The 21,662-nt window shown below is 40.9% G+C and overlaps 2 protein-coding genes across 12 annotated transcripts in view; both read left to right on the top strand.

Annotated features, from left to right (window-relative positions):
- Positions 1-372: 372 nt before the first annotated feature.
- On the top strand, positions 373-19,628 carry LOC145445305 (matrilin-1-like). Of its 10 annotated transcripts, none has more exons than XM_080323494.1 (12): positions 373-2,447; positions 3,598-3,665; positions 6,039-6,252; positions 10,495-10,646; positions 10,896-11,059; positions 11,296-11,461; positions 15,324-15,524; positions 15,753-15,935; positions 15,993-16,104; positions 17,302-17,453; positions 18,930-19,093; positions 19,288-19,628. In XM_080323494.1, exons 3-12 carry the CDS (start codon positions 6,107-6,109, stop codon positions 19,456-19,458), a joined length of 1,611 nt encoding a protein of 536 aa, XP_080179620.1. In that variant the 5' UTR covers positions 373-2,447; positions 3,598-3,665; positions 6,039-6,106; the 3' UTR covers positions 19,459-19,628. The 10 variants fall into 10 exon arrangements, with proteins under 10 accessions (XP_080179620.1, XP_080179618.1, XP_080179619.1 ...); XM_080323492.1 differs by having other exon boundaries at positions 5,027-6,252; XM_080323493.1 differs by having other exon boundaries at positions 3,598-5,243.
- The window catches only part of LOC145445307 (uncharacterized), an 18,524-nt gene continuing 15,539 nt past the window's right edge, over positions 18,678-21,662 (top strand). The window contains exon 1 of one of the 2 annotated variants that reach the window (XM_080323498.1): positions 18,678-18,685. The gene's annotated coding sequence lies outside the window, so the exon portion shown is untranslated. Of the gene's footprint in view, positions 18,686-19,160; positions 19,165-21,662 lie in introns of those variants that run through there. The other variant, XM_080323499.1, reaches the window with a different exon arrangement.

Raw genomic sequence — 21,662 nt, 5'->3', positions numbered from 1 at the left:
CACCTTGCATTGAACCACCTATAACACGTCTAATATAAGAACGACTGAACACAATTTCTCATTAAATTGAAGTTTACAATTTTTCCCAATTTGGGTTATTTTCGACTTTTGAAGGTTCACCGGTCCGCAAAATATGTTGCGTAATTTTACCAGTCCTTAAAAAGTTGAGAACAACTCTACTACACATAGCACATCCTGTTCCCTACGAAAATGAGCCTCGGTCAACATAATAATTTTGCTGACGTCAGACGCCTGCTGCCTTATACCAATTTACCAGGTCACGAGACCGGCGCTGTAGCTGCTGTAGCTTATGTATCTTGTATAGTTGTCCTATATATAAGGAAAGTCTAAATATCGATGTCCATTTGTTGTCGTCTTTATTGGCAATTCCTTTTCTGGGTGGCGTGGTATTTATTGTGCTTAAGTTAATCTTTAACTCACTGTAGCAAATGCTTCGCTCCAAAGGCTGTTGATTCCCATAAGATACTGTAAACACGTCTATAAAACTTCAAGTCAATTGATTTGACATCAGTCTGTTGCGTTCAGAACAGAGCAGCATTATCTGAATAGATTGAAATCGCCAGACCGGAAAGATGGATATCATATTCTACTATCCAGCATACTTGGAAAAGCAATAAGAAAGTATACGCCTGGACGGACGGACGAGCATCGTATGAGATAGCCGAAATTTTAGATTAGATCAGGGGTCACCCTCTCAAAACAGGTCGCGGGCCACTTTTCACATTTCATAGCGGCCGCGGGCCGCATGAATTCAATATCGATATAAAATAGGCAACCACGTTTTAAAACTTTACGTCAGTATAACGCTGTGCTAGCTAACATAGTCGATGGGTTTAGTTACCACAAAAGAAGTAATGTTGTATTAAAGGAATACATACAACAAAAAATCATTATCATCAATTTCATTTAATTTTTAACTCTGAGCTGTGCAGTGCACGATACCAGGCAACGGTTTTCAGCGATATTAGGGCTAGCGAGATACGTTACTAGCTGAAAGACGATCTCCAGGTAAAGCTTGATCTTGTGTGGAAGCCCTAAGCCGTTTTCTGAGCGTCTCGGTCTTGGCGGTATTTGGGCCATTGCACGTCAAGGCAATATGCCCATTCATATCAGTTGATTCTCCATCGATGGAATGTTGTTGCCAACGCTAACACCGTTTTAGCTGGTGACGAATATAATTTAGCTGGAAACAGGACAATGGCTTATTTCGAAACAACAAAAACAGTAGATTCTGGCACATGATGTTCTCCACATGCAGATAAAGACATTCTTATAATCTACATGTACAAGTTGCGATTCCTTGGATGCGGACACCTTGTGGTTTGATGAAATTTAGTCGCTTCCTCTAGACTAGGGTTACCATATTTTGTGGCGCAAATTCCAGACATTCTTTAGCGCTCACTGGCGCATTTTAAAATGAGGTATGAACACATTGTCTGCCAATATGATGTGACACTAGCAAAGCTTTGCCTATCTACCAGAGATGGTGCCGATCTGGTTCGGGAGCTTGATTATGTGTTTGTGTGTTGAACCATGACCGAAACAACATTTTTCAAACCCCTCCTGCTCAAATAAAACGGTTCTTGGGCCCACCATAGGGTAGCCGTCACAACTTGTGGGGGGCTTACTATATGCATCTGGTCGTTGAATTTTGTGAATGAATTCTGTCAATAATATAGGTTCTTCCATATATTACTATATATAATGTTCATCCTCTCTCCGCCCATATAAACAGAGTTGGCGGTAGAGCAGGAGGAGGATGATGATTTCGAAAATGCAGGGAGCGTAATTGAACATCGTTAATGTTTCTTGGTCCCCATTTATCGCTGCATCTCTGTGCAAGCAACCAGAGAAAAACGATTGGACAAGGCGGTCAAGCGGGAGTGATATGGTCATGCTAAGTTGGGTATGTCATGACGTCATGCCTCACTAAATTACATTTACAAGGAAACGTCATCATAATGTATACAATAACCCACAAAACAATTAATTAGGATATCACACGAGTAAGATTATTTATGAGCCTAAATTCCGGTACGCACGAGCAGGGCTACTGCCAGTAATCTCTTTACTCGACAATATAATATATCCAATTGTGCACATATTGTGATGGTTATCGCAGCGATGCACTTTTATTTTCAAGGCATTCCGAGCATTTTGGTAATGATTCGCTGGTCAGCTCGGTGTGAAGGCCAACGCATTTGTGTGGGTGCAAATGTGTAGTGTGTACCAGTACGTAAACACTTATGCTGAGCTGCAGCTGCGGAAATGGTTTTTTCACAAACCTGGACACATGCAGATGTAAAATCTCCTTATCGTTGATTTTTCCCATACTTCAGCTCAGACAAAATTCTAATTACACGGGATGGCCCAACTTGCACTTGGTGCTGCTGCGGTGTTGGGTATGGGAACATTGTATTTGGCAAGTAAGTACGTATATGTAGAATTGGGCTAGGTAATCAGCAAATATAGTTACGTCGCAAAATATAGAATATACTACGCATTCAACTGCCAAAGCGCCGGAACATCATACAGTCGATTCGACTTAATTCGAACACTTTGGTTCCGTTCACTTTTGACCGAATTAATCGGAAAAACCGCGTTGTCCAAAATTAGGCGGAAAATCAATTGTTCGATACAGTTACATGATCAATTGATCATGCGAAAAGGCAGACAGTGCATCAAAAATACTGTTCTGGTGCGTAATAAATGAATTGCGACTGCGCTATGCTTAGGGTTGCATTTAAAACAATAATAAATTTAAAACAGTCATGTTTAAAACATGTTTTTTAATGTTTTTTGTTCTGCTTTTTTTAAGTCATGACGTCACGAATATTCAATTGTGACGTCATAGTGGGCTGACATTGATAATAGAAAATATAGGGTAAATATAGCTCCTTTTACGAAATATCCGTACTATTGCTGTTGAACTGACTATTTTGAGGGTTCCAACCATCCCATATCGATATACGTCGGCTATATCCGTTGGTAATTGTCCGCAGGCTCGTACAGCATGTTTTTTGGGAAGTATTTACACAATTATGGTATAATTTTATACCTTGAAAAAAAAAATTCAAAAGGCCTTTGTTTAAAACACTGCTTAAAACATGTTTTAAACAAAGTGTTTTAAAACATCGTTTGTTTTAAATGCAACCCTAGCTATGCTGCAGTAATTGGCACTGATCGCATAAAACGCACAAGGCTCAGGTTAATTATATTGTACCAGTGCGTCGTGAAGCTATTTCGGTTGGGACGCGAAGAATTTATGTAATTTGATACAGTTCCCTGTTCGATTTGGCAAAATTGCCAAACAACTTGTCTTCTCACGATTAGAGGAAGAAATACACTTCCTCTTCCTCAAATTTAAATTGCTTTTGCACCCATAATCGCCGCGAGTCGTGTTCCCGTGTTCACAATAATTCATGAGCCTGACTTTCGTGGCAGTCATTTTAATTGAAACGCGAAATTGGTCATTGTGTTATTGTGTATGGCTGAGAATTGGAATCAATTCATTCCGTCAAAGGCTTTGCAAACGTTGATCGGGAAATGCAACAATCCAGCTCGATTTGTTCTTAGAATCAGCATAGAGACGTCATGCGGATTTGACGGAACGTGGTCGACAGCTACCGAGTTTGAGTGTGTCCGTAAGTCAAAATATTTGCATTCAACAATCCGTCTGTTATAATACTGTATTCGCGTTGGCGTTAAATCTAAGCCCGATATAGAAGATCATAATAGTTACGTATATATAGGCTATCGATCATTTAAGGCAGTGAATGGGCGTTTCGGAGCCATTCTCGGGGATTCTCTGTAGATCACACACTCAATTCATACGATTTGTGATGACACGGCCGCCTTGGCCATTATTCGTTGCACTTAATTAGTCCCACTCATTATGAGACAGTTTGGTGCAGTATCGTAGGCAGGAGAAGTTGCAATTCGAAATAGAAATCCTGTCGTACTGAAAATCCTACCTACCTACAATATACCAACAATTTATATTACGTAATTTGCAATTTTGCAATTGGTATCACGCTGCTACGTTTCGACCGAACAACACGATGAAACGTTCTAAGGCAGTGGTCGGGAACCTATGGCTCGCGAGCCATATATGGCTCTTTTGGGTATAAGATATGCCTCTTTGCCAAATATATATTTTTGTTCTGAATTGATTAATATTGCAGCGACTTGTTGGTAAATTTCCATAACGGCCAAAACAGTTATTCTCGTGGCAGTATAAGCATGTCTTCGAGAGGTAATGACAATGCCTTCTTCTGGTTTAGGGGCTCGGACCCCCTCTCTTCAAAATAATCAAATTTAAGTTACAGTCACGCCGCCGGCCAATATCACTCGCGAATTCTATGCGCCAGTACCAGTATTTCTTGTGTTATACTGGAGCCGAACCTCGGCTCCTGTTAATTGGCAGGCTATTGATTAGTTCTCTGATTGCGCTGTTTATTTAGTTGCCTGAAATAACGACTACTCGTGCTGTTAGGATGTCTCTTCAGTAATAAGCGTTTATCGCGTGTCGAGATCGTTTCGTGGTGCAACAGGGAGTACGGGCTCTGTATCCTGGCGTGATGGCAGCAATGGGATTCGAACCCATGCCATTGAAATGACTGGTGATACGTTGAATCAAAGAACATAGCAGGCTTTGCGACGCTCATTTCATAACGCAGTTCTCAAATTCACATTGTCTTCGTGTTCTACGGCGCGAAATGAACTGTTATGAACGTGACATTATAACGATTACAAACTCGAATTACAAACAACGCCATAGCTATAGCCACGTTCCACGTTCGCTACGTTATATGTAGTAACGGCGCCAAAATATATGCGTGTAGCGCAACGTTATGTCAGTATTTAGATTTTTGGAATCAGTGTGACAATCACAGTTATAATAAATTCCAAGCTACATACGTTATCATTGGTGAGGCTTGGCGCGTCTGCGTCTTACCTCTCGTTTCGAGCTTTATTTTCGAACAATAAATACCAGTTTTTACAGAGAAAATGTGGCGCACACGAGGAATCCCATGTAGTGAGTTCGAATTCGTGCTACCATGACGTCACGAATTCCAATGGTGACGTAACAGTTGATTGGAATGTATGGCTCTTTGGGAGTTGAGTTGGAAAAAATAGGGCCAATATGGCTCTTCGGACGAAAAAGGTTCCCGACCACTGTTCTAAGGCGAAGCCTAGCATTCCAAACTGGTCTCTAAAAGGTAATAGCAGAAGTGGCTTACACTAGCACACACTGGCTGCAATTCAATATATACTGTTTTTGTTTTGCATGTAAATCTTATTTTAATGGTATTGTTAATGAACATGAACAGTTCCTATTGTTCACCAGTAATCTGTAGTAATGTTGTTGTTTATTCAACAAAAACATAGGTGCTTATCACTTGTTGGTCTTTTCCGCCGCAATCAAAGATTACACAACAATGCACCATGGTCTATAATGGCATACAAAAATGAAATTCCAGGAGATACGATTTTGCCACGATAAGAAAATGCAATCAAAGTCTAAGGCAAGTCCAGGTCCATCATGTCCAAGACCCGATAATGGCAGGCCGGCACGGGGCGCCGTCAATTTCGGAATGAAATGAGTGAGACTCCCGTGATTAAACGATACTCATCCGCTTCACATCACATGTGCCACCAACAATATTTATCGGTAATGATACAATGTGCCATCTAGGCAGTTTTATAGTATGGAAAGGTTGTCTACACATATTGTTACTTTCTTCTCCCATTTTCATATAATTTTGCATAAATGAACCCTCTTACTTACCTATCCAGACGCTGGGTGTGATGTCACAGTCATGCGTTGGTAGTTTACTACTTTGTCACGCGCATCAGCCTAAACCAGTAATCAACGTAATCTATGTCGCGTCAAGTCACTTGAGTCCGTCATAAACGAAACGAACGGACATGGCAGTGGCGGCTCGTCCTATAGGGCAACTGGGCCATTGCCCCACCTAAATTTCTGTTCAATAACAATTATTTATCATTTACAGACGCACAGCAATCAATATATACCGAAGTCACAGCGAAAATCGCATTCTTCTTATGCTTTCGCTTGTAAATGCCCATATATAGCGAAGTCTCTGCGAATATCGAATTCTCTTCCGTGTTTTCGCTTCGCGAATGCCTAGCCGGGGCATGCCCCGGTAGCGCTCAAAACAAGCTTTCAATGTCTATTCTCTCAAAGCCGCGCACAATAAAGAAACAGTGAGTCACTCTCTCCTATTCATAAATTGCCGAGCAGGTGGGGCAACATAGCCGTGTTGCCCTTAAGGTGTGATGTAACAATCGTATCTATATCTGAACTAGGTTACCGTCATATGCGTTGAGTCGACCTTTGCTGGTATAGGTCGATTTTGATGGTGTTTCACACCATGATAATTCTTGAAACTTGGTATGTTATGTCGTGATGGTGGTATTTAATACTGCCCCAAGTTTCAGGGTTTCTACTTGAAGATTAGGGTAGTAATTCCGTTTTCGAAGTTGAGTGCGTGCTGATCCGTCATGCATCGTAAACAGATTTTACTCAAAAGCCGGTATTGGTATCCATTGATTTTGACGATGTTCCATACCGAGATCGGTCATGACATTTGGCACGGTAAGTTAGTATGTTAGTATCGAATGCTGTACCAAGTTTTAAGTTTGTCACTGAACTATGATAGTGGTAATTTAGTTTCCTAAGTCGAGTGAGAGCTGACTCGTCATTTATCGCTATCAGATTTTACGCAAAGCCGGTATTGGTCTCTATTGATTTTAACGATGCTCCTCACCTAGATCCATCATTATTCATGAGCGTTTGCACGGTATGTCTTGATTTTAGTATCGAACGCTGTGCCAAGTCTCAAGGTTGACACTCAATGATTAGGCAGCAATTTTGTTATCAAGACCGAGTATCGTAGAGATGTGCGCTGATCTGACACTTTAGCCTACCTAAGGCATTGCGGATTCCACGCAAAAGCCTGTGTATCTGTGCTAACGTTAACTGTGTTCCATACTGAGATCGGTGATGAGATGATGATATCATGAGACAGTTTACTAACATTCTCGGTTTGCATTCAAATATTTACTTTTATTTTATATTCTCCAATGTCTTGGCCTTCAAGCCATTAGCTTACAACCCCCTGTCAAGCGCGATGGCGCCTAACAGCTGATGATCACTTTATCAGCCTATTCGTCAGTAAATTTTACGCAAAATTCGGTGTTGGTCTGTTCATATTAATTTTGACAGTGTACCATACCGAAAAGGGTCATGAGGCTACTTCTCGATGATGTCATGTAACAGTGTACGAAGTTTACGGCTTTCATCCATGTATTTATTCAGTAATATATTTTGCAAAGGCGATTTCGCAGCAGACATATAGACAGTAAGTCGTATGTGTCGTGTTACAGTCTCCAGTTTCAAGGCCAAAATCTCATATGCTGTACCGAGACCGAATTTCCGAGGCTGCTATCCTTAGTTCTTCAGGATGATGTTTTGGATTCAATATGACAGGCCCAATCTATGAGATAACAATTGCGTATATGTCCGAAATCGTTGACCTTTCCAGTAAGGCTTACGCAATCTCTCGAGTTACAGTCATTTCCATTTCTGCAGATAATTAGTCAGGTCAAGTGCGAACACGAACCGTGTTGAATCTTTGTTCAGTACGCCGTTTGCGCAGTTACCACACTTCAAGTCACAGCTCACCGGCAGCCCTCTCGCGGCGCATACGTTAAAGTCAGTGACGTGCGGTTGAGGTTCATGGCTGGTGAGGCACGCCGCCTCCACCCCAACGTACACACACAACACGCACGCAAGCGCGTAAAGCACCTGATAATGAGACCTAAAATGTGAATAACAACAGCAGCGGGTATAGAGAGCATTTTCTTTGCCACTGATAGCCGTTGCAATTCCACATTCTATGATACATGTAGGACTGGTCCTATTGTGCTAAAAGTTTAGACAAATAAAAATTAAGATCTCTTCAAGTAGGCCTTCCGGTATAAATTATTCGAAAAACATCAAAAAAGCATCCTCAGTTACATTTTTTCAGTGAATAGGTCATGTCAAAATACACTAGATCTAGTGTTTAGGAGTGGCACCACTGACCACAAACAACAACGCAGGCTTTGTAGGTATATGGCTATGGCTATCACATGCCACAATATAAGGGGTTAAAGGGATTGCAGTCGAACACAGCATAAAGGACACGAACAACGACAATGAAGCCTATGCAAGTAGCTATCACATACCACAATTTAACGTAGCTATGGATGCAAAATACATAACAGCTACATAAGTAAGGGAAAGTATTGGCTTCGCATTACGCATTGGCCGTCGCTTCTTATATAATTCCTACAAGACTGTTGGATTCCGAAATCGATAGCGCGTTTCAAAATGTTTCGATTGTCCAATTGTTAGCGAATAGTGCATGAAGCAGATTCGTTTGTGCCTCACCTAGCCATTGTTTCTCTACGATGGCATTGTCTGTAATAAACGCGAAGGTCACCTTCCTTGACGATTTTGGGGGGCTCTGGTGCCCTGACACTGTTAATATTTAGATTTCCGGAATCAGTGTGAACATAGCGTTTCATTGATACCAGTTATTAAGAATTCCGAGCTATTTATGATCAATTGCATTGTTGCAGATGAGGCACGACCCGCCCGTGCCTCACCTGTGCCGCACCTGTCTTTTCCCGGTGTATTTTTGATGATAATGATGTAAATTGATGATGTTGGATGAAAAAAATGTTCAAATTGAGTTATTTATGAACGTGGATGTGTAACATCAATATAATCATCGACTCATGGAGGGGTTTCACAATTTTCACTTACTCATCCAGACGACAGGTGAGGCACTGCCTCATCTGTCTCGTTGGACTGCACGTCACTGGTTAAAGTTACTGTTGTCGGGAAATTCATGTTACCGTACCATCATCAAGTTACTTGTTAACGTTGGAAAACGCAATTGTGACGTCATATTGATAAAAAGTCGCTTGCATCCCTTGCCCCACCACCCGATATTGTCACGAGCCGCCACTGGGACATGGCCAATGGACGACTCGATAGTGGGCATGCAGATATCTCTAATTTCTCGTGCATAAATTATCAGCTAATTTTTATAACTTATTGGACTTAACAGGGACAATAGACACCACTAACACAGAGATATAATGATCGGTAAAACTTAACATAAGCATGTACTTACAAGTAGTAACTCATATATTGACAGTATTCTCATTTGGTATTATGGGTGCAGCAGCCATGCTATGCGCAGTCATTCACAAGACTATGCGAGTGCATCGTTCGACTTGTGTCGTCCACACGGGGTTGTCACAGCGGATTATGATTTATAAGTTACGCCGGACACCATTCCTATACCATAACCCTTCCTATTCCAAGGATTGAGGTCAGCAGTGGTCAACAACGGTGTGCTTGTGGGTGGCTGGGTTCAAGGGAAGACAGCCAGTTGTAAGTGAATCCTCGAAGCCACCGATGAAACCAGATCTGCTATGCTGACTGTCTGTCATTTATTAGACTGTACTATACTAAATTGTGGCACTAGTTTCAGCCGGTATTCTTTGATCAAGCGAACATGGCCATGGAAATGAAATTTCTGTCGTGATCAATGTTCCCTCTAAGCTGCGCACGTGCGCATATGCGCAGTGCTGACACAGTCTCTGCGCACAGCAAATATAAGTTGCGCACAAGAAATCCGAAGTGATGACCTTTTTTTTAGTCGTAACGCACTGTTTCCAAGGGTCTGCGCAGTGAGTTGGTGAGTGTGCTCAGACCCGGCAAAAATTAGAGGGAACATTGGTCGTGATCAACCCAAACGACATTATCGCAAAATAAATTAACATAGGCAGGGTCGAAAATATAACAACTTATCTTGAATGTGATTTAGTACTATCATTATCATTATATTTATTGTGTTTAGCAAAAAAGGTTCATATATGAACTTTCCATATCTTCAATGCTGGGATGGCGTTATGAAGAGTCGTATCTCGAAAACTATATTCGTCGAATTTCCCCATAAGACCTACGAGACACCAGCCGAACCCATATGGTCACAAGCGTAATCGTAAGATTGATATGAAATGATACTGTATTATTGGGCAGGACCTTGTCCGCCTTTCGCGAAGATGGACGCCGTTATTGTGCTGGATTCGTCGTCATCATTGGGTGCTGCAAATTGGAGGATTGTCACACGGTTCATCAGCGGCATTATGTTGTATAAGTTTCAAATTGTGTGTTGTTGATCGGACGTAATTGTCGAGAGAATAAATTGCGTTAACTGATATTGGAATGAAAGTCATATATTATTCTTTATGTGCATTTTATATATCTTCTCGTCGATATATCCCCCCCATCCTTCGATCTTACGTGCCCATAGCCCATCATATGCTTATACCTGCTTATACCTTAATAAAAACCTATACTAACAATCACAAATCGACCTTTTACAGATCTTTCTCAATTTCCGAACATGCCAGTCGCTTCGCCGTCATCCGTTACAGCAAAGACGTCGACAAAGTAAATCAAATTCTGTTGAACGATTTCCCCGACGACAAAGGCGGCCTTCTGATGGCATTCGGTAGATTGCCGTTCGGTGGAAGAGGTAAGATGAAGTGTTTCATTGTAGTCTTGTATGTACTATGTTCTTCTGATTTAATATGTTCAAATTTTTAGATATATTTATTCAATGTCAACTAAAATCTTTTGGAAAAAGGCCGATAGAATTTCGCAGAAATAGATTGCTAAGGTCTTGTCGGGACTAGAGTGTCCTGTCGACATGAAACTATCTCATAAACTGCATCAACTTATATCGTCGAAAATTTATTACAATCAACCCGTTGTTGCGTTATAGGAGCTAAAACCGGTCAAGCCATCTCATACGCCGGCGACGTTCTCATGACGCCAGAAAATGGTGATCGTCCAGATGCCCCGAATCTGTTAATTGTGGTCACAGATGGAAATTCCCAGGATGATGTCTTTGGACCGTCACAGGCTCTCAGGCGAAGAGGAGTCATTGTAAGTGGATTGGGTATTTCTCACCATAACTGTGTGGTGATGGTATCCATTATCAATATTAGGCCTATGTGTAGAAATATATTGCTCGGTAATTTCACTTCAAAGATTATTAGGATCATGTTTCCAGGCAAATCCGGGCGCATCTGCTAGGAGTCTTATTGTTAGTATTTTCCGAATCCAATAAAAGCGCTTCTCGGAATGTCTATTGCTATAACCGCCTATACACTTCTTTCCAGACCTTCGCCATAGGTATCAATCCACCGAGAGGAAACCTCGATCAAACTCAGCTGTTTAAAATTGCCGGAGATGCAAGACGTGTCGTGATTTCCGACAGCTTGGGATCCCTGGACGCCAACTTTGCCCTCAGCATTACAGACATAGTCTGCCGCGACCCGCCCGCCGGTACTGTACGCCTATTTGCTGAGGCAGCGCACAAATGCAATGTAGTGCCTCGATCTATAGGTTACATTGCAATAGCAACGTTTCAGTAAATAGCATTGGTTCCCAAATTATTTCCACTTGTGACGCACCAAAAAATAGAACACTTTACTTTTACATGAGAAGAAAGACTGCGATAAAAAATATATCAACATGTTAATACGATATATGTGGGCTTGTTCATTCTAACCGGGAATATCTAGATATCTCTTGGAAGAGCATTATAACTGAAACGAGCGTGCATCGTTTACAAACATACCCACATTTGGTAGTCAATTCCCTGCAGTCAAAACAGCTATGCTCACATAGCCGTGAAGATGCAAATGTCAATATATTACAAATTAATTTTGCACATGAAATGGGATGTGAAAAATATGACAGTCAAAATCCATAGAAGTTTTTATGAAAGCAGCCCTGCAAAAGGTTGTTCGTTTCGTAAATCACTGCCTTTTTCATTCAAATATTTATACGTTTTTATCTAGAATTCCACAACGATTCGCGGCAAACTGTTCGTAAATTACTGGTATGGAGGCTGAACAATATCGAGACGAAATCGATAAATAGAAAGGCTTGAAAACTGCAATGAATGATATAGCACTATACTAGTTATTGTGACTGGTTGCTGCGCTTGAAGTAGTTGTTGTAGTAGTACTGAATCTGAAATCTGGGTCAAATTATTTATGAAAGGTTCGAAAAATAACTTAACGAGCGTCAAGTATTCATCGAGGTTGATTCGACCTGAAATGTTCGGGGAATTATCACGGAGTCATCAAGAAGGGTGGTGATTACTTGGGTTAATGTTATTAGAAATCATAAGTTGGGCGTCTTTATTATTGCAAGGATATTATATTGGAATGGCCTATATATGTGTAAAGAATTTCGAACGAGTATATTGGAGAATGTGATATACGGTACACTGATTTTTCTATACCACTGTCACCGCACATTGCAAGCAATTACTATGCGATAAAGAAGGCATACTAGTATGTCTGCATTATACACTTCTATGCACTTCTGTCGTCATCTTCAGCAATGTGTCACTAAGGCAAAGCGACTAATGTCTCAAAAATAACAAAATGCAAAACTCATCTCGCCAAATAATGGTATGAATATGCATAGTTAGGCCTACAGGTCGAATAAGTTGAGATGAATGTAATAAGTCGTGGACATTCTAGAATTTTTTTCAAAGCTTATCCAAAGTTTTTGGTTGTCGAAAATTTTTGTCTTTGATCCCTCGCCGTATAAATAGGAATATCTAGAAATAATTCTAGGCTACCTTAATTCCTATATTTTTAAATATTACTTATCAAAATCAATTTATAGCGCTTATACAAATGATTCCACCACAAACTAATTATCATAGATGTCGTATGCCGAGTTTGATCTCGTGGCAAATAAGAAATACTTTCGGTTCGGTTTATTAGCAATTTTCATCAGTTCAATACGCCACACAAATTGCGATACAATGAAAAGAGAGAAAGATGTCGAAACAATTTGGAGTTGGAGTAGTCTTTGAAATCAGACACCCATCTTTTGGCCTAGACCAGGGGTTCTCAGCCCTTTCTTGGCCGTGGCCCATTTTCCGGTTTGAAAATGTGCTGTGGCCCACCTGATATCTTATAGTCATAATTCTGTCTAATGCGTGGTCATGGACAGCGCCGATAAGCCCATTTCTCTAAAATATGCCCATTTTTCTGTAACTGATGATATTTAAATGTCGATCCCCGGGATATGAAATCGCGCGAAGCGCGAAAAAAATTTCAAGTTGAATAAATATCCTCCAACAAACGACCAACGACATAATCTTGGGCGCCTTCGAGTTCCCCAATTGGGGGTGTGGGTGCGGTAGTTACGGCCCTGGTAGATCATAAGCTAAAACTCCTAAGTAGATTATTTTCGTCCGCTGCTCCATTCGCGTCGCGAAACACAATGATCAGATCCCCACACTGTGTGATTGGGGCTTTAGTGATACTATTATGGGGAATATTATAGTCATTCTGGGCCAGAATCGAACAATTCATTGGTGGATGGGGTACTACAGAGAAGTGAAGAAAGATTTTTCAATATGCATGATGTAGCCTACTTTGTAATGCTTGTATGTCTTGTACCAAAACAACTGAAGTTGCGATGTCAGAATATTCAATCCAATTATACAATCCATTCCTGTGACTTTTTCATGATGTACAATGGTTTCCAGGCCGGACATTTTAAACCGACTTCAAAGATTAATGCGCTCCGATAAATCCTCAATCCATTAAGATTTGTTGAGGTGGTGCAGTATACATTCGTCAGAAGTTGCTAATAATTTGCAATTATGAAAATTTTTAGCTTACAATAATACGGCCGGCCGAAGTACAGTAACTCTGTACATCAATTTCACTTCATTGCGAGTTCATTGCATACCCCTTTCAACGGCATACGGCATATGACACTACCGGAATACTTGGTTACTTCAGCATTAGCTTCCAGTTATTATACGCTTGAAATTATTTTAGTTGCTGTTAGCCGTAGGTTGTCATAGCCAGTAGAAAAAGCCACCGTTTCTCCGGTGTGTGGGAATAATGACCCGTCTGCAATCTTTGGTTTCCAGATCAGTACTACGAACCATCTATTTCTCTCTTTTCCACTCTCACCTGCAATATGGAATCGTAGTATGGGGAAGTGCATGCACAACATTTTTGTGCAGAATTCGAACCCTGCAAAACCGTGCGATACGGCTGATCTCATCTGTACCTTTACGTACCAAACTATCGCCTTACTACCGTAAGCACCGAATTTTGCAAGTTGACAAACTATATCGCTTCGAAGTATCAAAAGTCATTCACAAATATTTTTCCAATAGTTTGCCTCCTGTGTTTGATGACTTTTTCATACCTGCCAAAAATGTCCACTCCCACTACACGAGATCCTCGTCTAAAGGAAATATCTACTTACCCCCACCCAATAGCAACCTAACTAAGAGATCTATCGACTACTCGGGACCTATCATCTGGAATGCATTACCACCACACATCCGTGAATTGCCTTATAATAGATTCAAAAAAGCCCTACTTGATCACCTCTTGTCGTTACACTAACACTGTTGCCCTACCTCGCCCAGACATTGCTTCATTGATCATTTGCTACCATCGTTTAATTTTTCTTCTATTTTATTTTTTTAACTACTGTAACCTTTTTTACAGCCAGACTGCTTAGAGTCAAGTGTACCTGTTTGATGCTGGTGTGATCAGACTAGATGACCTTCACGGTCTTATCGATCATTCCTATTTAATACCGAATACTGTGCAAGCATATTTTCTGTACCACCATCACTGCCGTGTGTTATGTATTTTGGTTGGATGAAAATAAAGACTCTCTCTCTCTCTCTCTCATAATGTTTTCGATTTGTACATGCTGACTTCATACGTGCCACTATGACTAATCAGGGTCGGATGAAAAGCTTTGTAGCTATGTAGCCCACGCATAATTAGATAATACGAATATATTTTTAGCGAATAGCATAAGAAATATAACTAAACTTACATTAATTCTGAAATTTTCTAAATAGCTCTGTGGCCCACCTCAAAATGCTCTGTGGCCCACCAGTGGGCCATGGCCCACCCTTTGAGAACCCCTGGCCTAGACGATGTAAAGAGGAGGTATGCAGACTGAATGAAAAGTAAAAGAAGATAATATAAAAAAAAAGCAAGCGACAAAAATGAGGTGGCGTGTCACGCAAAGCAATATCGATAGGTCAGGTCGGGGTCCGGTTACCCAATTCATCCGTAATATTTTTTCAATGTTACCCTTCCTTACACGAGCACGGGTTGAGCCTGATTATTTTTAGCCGGAAGCGTGTCAATTTGTCCCACTATAACAACGCCAGACTGGGGAGTGGTGTCATGCTCGAACGAAAACAACATTGGCAGCAAGTGCAACTTATCCTGCCAGGCGTACTCAGATCTGGCCGGAACTACAGATAATTACATAGAGACGGCATGCGCATTTGACGGAACGTGGTCTCCCGCTGCGGAATTTAAGTGTTTTCGTAAGTCAAAATATTTGTATCCAGCAATCCGTATGTTAAAATAATGTATTCGGGTTAGCATGAAATATAAAAGCCCGATATATGATCTAATCAGTTAATTATGTATACCTGAATCCACTTTACAAGCAACGTCCAGGTGATCCCGCACATATCTCCAACATGAGAACGCAATACAGGCTATAGCTGTAACGCGCAGAAATTTTTCATGTTTCCGTTTCACGCTTGCAGCGGATCTTTGCCAGTCGCCGAGAGAAACTATACGACACGGTGAGGTGTCCTGCACCGGATCCAACTACGTTAACTCCCTGTGTACGTTCACTTGCACCGAGCCAGGCTATTCTCTATACGGTTTTACCGCAAATAAGTGTCAGGCATCTAAAGAGTGGAGTCACCCAGCGCCATGCTGCACTCGTAAGCGGGCGACTCAGTCACTAGATTGAGAGAGAATGACACGCTAATATTGCGCAGGACCTTGCCCGCCGTACGCTAAAATGGATGTCGTCGTAGTGCTGGATTCGTCGTCATCAATGGGTGCTAAAAATTGGCAGATGGTCACACGGTTTATCCGCAACATCATTGCGTAAGTATCCACATGCGTGCTGTTGGCCGCGTGTACTTGTCGAGAGGATAAATTGCGTCGCGCTATAATGAGAACGTAAGACATACATTTTCCCGTATGTTTCGGCATCTCCAAATGAGTTGCAACAGCGGATCATTCTCCTATGTATAAGATCCTTGTCAAAATGTATGTCTTCACCGTCACTACATCATACATGGTATTCTCTTCATTTTACCGCAGACCCGCATTTTAAATATCCCCTCGTCGATATAGTCCTGCATCGTACGATATTATATGGCTATTGCCCATACCCGAGTCAGGCATGTCTAGCTTTTCATCACTATTTGTATTTCTAAGATGTGCTAAAAGACACGATTTAATACTAAACTATAAAACCCAGACCTGGGCATTGTGCGGTCCGCTACGCGATTCTAAACGGCCCGCGAAAAGTTCCATGGAATTTAGACTATAAAATCTTTTTATTGCTGTTAATGTGTAGACAAAAACTACCGTTTAAACTGATCCGAAAATGCGTTTACTTTGAAGTCAAGTTTGTTTATGTACCGTGAATGCGTAACCTACGTAACAATTAGGTACCAAGTCACTATCTCCATATTCAAATTTAAATCTTGTTTGCTGCCAGAGCTGTGCTTTAAACTGTTGCGTCATACGTTTCCAAAACCTAATTTGTAAAATCATTATAATCATAGTGCATAGCGGCCGTCACTCTTAAACGATGTTATGTCAAGCAACGAAAGATGCGACTGAAGCCCTACATTTCAACAAGATCTTTTGACCACTAAATATTCGTTTACTGAAGTCAGCCTTGAAACAGTCTTTTTAGTTTATGGTGGACACGAGAAGGTCTCCGTGTTTAAGGAATATAATTTCAGTCGGCATTAAGAGAACAATCATGCAGTGAATACATACACTCGGTCGACGGGGACCTGCTAGCAAAACTACCAAAACAGCAAGGCTTTAGACGGAGTAAGGAACGCAGCTTAATATTAACGCATCCACTTAGCATTTTAGCAACACGTGTTTACAATGTAATTCACTGCTTTTAATTTAGAAATGAAATTGTACGCCGCTGAATATATCATCTAAACTTTTGTCTCGGCCCACGAACGTAGTTTCATCTACATATTTGGCCCGACGGGAAAGATAATTGCCCACCCCTGATCACCCATACTAAACTCATAAATCGACCTTTTGCAGATCTTTCTCAATTTCCGAAGATACCGGTCGCTTCGCCGTCATTCGTTACAACAGAGTCGTCGACAAAGTCAATCAAATTATGTTGAACGATTTCCCCGATAACAAAATGGGCCTTATAAACGCGTTTGATAAATTACCTTACGTCGGAAGTGGTAAGATGGCGTGTTCTATTCAGAGGTGGTCAGTAACGAAGTACTTCTACTTTTTTGAAGTACTCAAGTAGTTTTCCTCTACTTTTGGTACTTACTCAAGCAGATCTGATTTTATCTACTTCTACTTCTACTTCGCAATATTTTGTGATCTACTTACTTACTTTTCGCTATTTTCAGTTTGTCAAGTAGAAGTAGTTTAATCCCCAATACGGAAGATAGCCTGAGGAATTTCGGGGCTGTTTTCATGGAGTACACACATTTAATATACATGAGAGTCCAGTAAAGCCCAGAAATTTTGTTGCGCTTCGCGCACAGTAGTCTTGGAGTGACAATTATGTTTCCACGAAAGTATCAGTGAATATAATTTAGGTACTGGATTGCTTGGTTCCGCTCACACCGCATTGGCGCCCATATCAAATATTTCATCATAGTAAATATGGCCCACCAACGTTTGAAACTATCGTTTCGCCATCTAGCAATTACCCATCATATCGTAATCTAGCAGCCCATGACGTGTCCTGCTAATCTGGAAAATCCGGCTTTTTTTAACGTTACACCTGTTTTAGCAGATCACCTTTGAAGCTTTATGGACAAAAGACATGAAATACATTTTCCGCTTTTTAGAAGTGGTATTTGTTTTTCACTTTCAATTCCGAGTAATCATACTTTGAGTTCTAATTACATTCAGTTCTTTCGTCTGCAGAACATACATGTTGAAGCATGAAAGCTAGTGTGGTAATGCCTCTATTGTCCGAAAATAAAGCCAAGCTAAATACAAATTTTACGATCCACAATATTTGTTACCAATGTATACTAATCGCGCAAAGTGTTGAAACCATATCCGATGCAACTTTTCCGTATTGCTCTTCGCCTAAACTTGGGGCCTTATAATATGGGGAAGGGCGCCATGCCATGATATTCTCTAATATGGGGTCTTCTAGTAAACAAAGGGTTAGTATCGCATTTTCATGCCAATACTATAATTTGCATCCCATGATGCGAAAAAATGCTTATTTTGTCGAAAATTGATACCTCCTGGGATGCATCAATACGAATCAAGCTCTCTGCACATTCCGCATAGCTCAGTTTGCAGCTTGTGACAGTCCGGCCGAACGAAGTTAGACTGATTACAAAATAGTTACTTACTTGAGTAGATTTAAAGTCAGTCAATTCTACTTCTACATCTACTTGAGTAGCTTTCTTGTCTACTTTGACCACCTTTGGTTGTATTATACACTTGTATATGTACTATGTTCTCCTGATTTACGTTGTTCAAATCTTTTGATATATTATTTACATGCCAACTCAAATGTTTGAAGAAAGGCTACCACTGATGGATAAAATTCGACGTAAGTCGACGTAACTTCTTTATTACTAGGGTCGAGAGTGTTCTGTGGACATGAAACTTTCTCATAAACTGCATCAAATTATGCCGTCGAAAATATATATTATAATTATGCCGTTGTTGCGTTATAGGAACAAAGACCGGTCAAGCCATATCATACGCCGGCGACGTTCTCATGACCCCAGAAAATGGCGACCGTCCAGATGCCCCGAATCTGTTGATCGTGCTCACAGACGGGAAGTCCAAGGATGAAGTCTTTAAGCCGTCACAGGCTCTCAGACGAAGAGGAGTCACTGTAAGCGGATTGGGGTTATCTCGCAATATCCCTGTGATATTGGTATCCATTATCAATATTAGGTTGTATTACACTGTTTAGTAATTTCACTCCAGATATTTTTGTGATCATCGTAGTTTCCAAGCCAATCCAGGCGCGTCCGTAAAGAAATCCCGCTTCTCACAGCGTCTTACCCCCCGTACGCTTCTTTGCAGACCTATGCCATAGGTATCAATCCACGCAAAGGAAAGCTCGATCAAACTCAGGTCTTTGAAATTGCCGGTGACGAAAGACGCGTAATGATCGCAGATGGTTTCAGATCCCTGGACGCCACCTTTGCGTTCAGCATCACAGACGTAGTCTGCGGCAACCCGTGCGAAATGTAGATGTCAATTTCGCGATGAAACACCAGCTTATATTTTTGGTCGTTATGAATATAGCCTATGATTGTCGTTGTAACGACCTATATAGAATGTGTTCAAAACTCATAATAAGCATGGTTATGTTCTATATGGAGACCTGGATTTCTGCATATAATTGAAATTATAAAGGACAATCGTCTGTTTCTTGAATATGCAATGCCAGCGTGTTCACTACACGAGGCGTTCGCAAAATTAGACAGTTGAATACTGAATAGTCGTATAGTTTAGCGATGCTGTACTTGCGAAATTGCTAGCTATTGGTTCTTGCGTGAGACACTATAAAACACTTGAAATATCGCTAGAATGGACAGAGAGGGAATTTTAGCTTGTCGTCAGCCTATTTTATGTGAGAATTGTGTTATACGAAGCAGTGTTGCTTAGTTTTGGTAACTAGCCGCACGGTACTGGCGCTCAACGAACGATGTGACAACGACGACTGAAAAATGATAGGTACCGGCACCTGACCGAAGCCCGAAGGGGGTCAGAAATTATTTCTCAATCGACATGAATGATAGAGTATATTTGGAGAATTATTCAAATAATACATTTCCTCTCCGATTTTAATGTGGTTACTCCCATGCCAGAAATACGCATAATTAGTAGAAATAGGCATTTCAGCGCAAATCATTATCGCGCCACAACACACCGAAACATATGGAGTTAAAGTGTCGTCCAACATGCAACTTCGCGAAGTGTGCTGACCGCCGCATATTGGTCAAAAACATCGCCGATATGTAATTCACTAGATATTCTAGATATCTCTGGTACTCACTATTCATATGCATAGGGGGATGCCGAACTATACCAGCTAGTTGGGGTCTCTTGAACTGACGTCCACCTCGACCGAGTGCCCGATGTCACAGTCTTCCTCGATGATTTTCTTTCTTCGTCGGTCCTTTTTATCAGCTATTTCTTGCTCTTTCTCCTTCATTATCGGGTCCTTTTGTGGGATTTTCTGTCACCGTAAGAACGGCGACACAGGGACGAGGAGTCCAGCATAACCTCCAACAGCGTAAATCGAACCCGCGCCGACGCACACCACTACGCTATCTCCCCCGATAGCAGAGACCATGGCAAGGAATAACATTGGACCTCCGAAGAACAACTCCAATATGTAAAAATATTAACTTCGTGCTCTAAGGCAGAGCTTCGCCAGCCATTTTCAGTTCACGACCCACTTTTCACCAATTTTCGACAGTCGACAGTGTGAACTATACATTGCAGCCTCGCATAGTAATATCAGCTCATGTCTTTGTTTGTTTTGGCGTTGGTTATATTCTATGGATGCATGGGATTTGTGCATGCTAACTGAAACAAAGAACGAGTATCTATTTTTTTAATCCACTATGTTAGTGTCGTTTACTACACGAAGAGCTCCAATGAGTCAGCTACAATAGTTGTGTAGCGTCCCCGACTAAGCCAACGAAGACCTAATGGGAGCGCTGTGTTTATTCCTGGGCTCAGGATCTCGTCATTCCGCAATTGCCGTCGACAAGAATGATTCAACCAACAAACACGTAACGCGCAAGTGGTGGGTATATGAGGATTATATTCATATATGACGGAATAAACTATAAACGGCGACGTACACGAACTCAAATGGAAACAGACGACAAACCCAAACGGTACATACTCAAACCAGCCTTGCTACATCCACACACTTGACGTTATAACTGCCTATAACCACTTCTACTTCATGTTACTGATTCCAACGATCTTGGACTTTACTTCAAACATAGAGATATACTCACTAGGGCTCTTCAAAAATTACTTTTTTACTCAAATCGTACTGGCTACTTGATAAAATTGTTAGGTTACCTAATTTAAGCCTACACACAAAATTTGGTTCAATTCCAGCCAGTAACCGCTTTGCTACAGGAGAAGAAAGTTTCTATTTATTATGTAAAAATAAATAATAAAAAATTTGAAAATTTTCTGTTCACCCCATGAAAGTGTTAAGCTGTCTATAGAAACGATCCTTAGCAAATTTGGTTGAATTCCAACCAGTGGAAGCGGAGTAATTGCCGTCGAAAAATTTTGATTTGAATAAAATAGTATTTACGGTGAGCACAACTATAATAAATAAACAAAGAATCGGTCACCGTAAATACTATTTCATTCAAATCCAAATTTTTCGACGGCAATAACTCCGCTTCCACTGGTTATAA

This window comes from Botryllus schlosseri, chromosome 8, assembly GCF_051294905.1.
Source record: "Botryllus schlosseri isolate E-star chromosome 8, Bs_hap1, whole genome shotgun sequence".
NCBI classification, from domain to species: Eukaryota; Metazoa; Chordata; class Ascidiacea; order Stolidobranchia; family Styelidae; genus Botryllus; species Botryllus schlosseri.
Note: the sequence above shows the minus strand (reverse complement) of the source record. Positions and strands in the feature narration are given on the sequence as shown.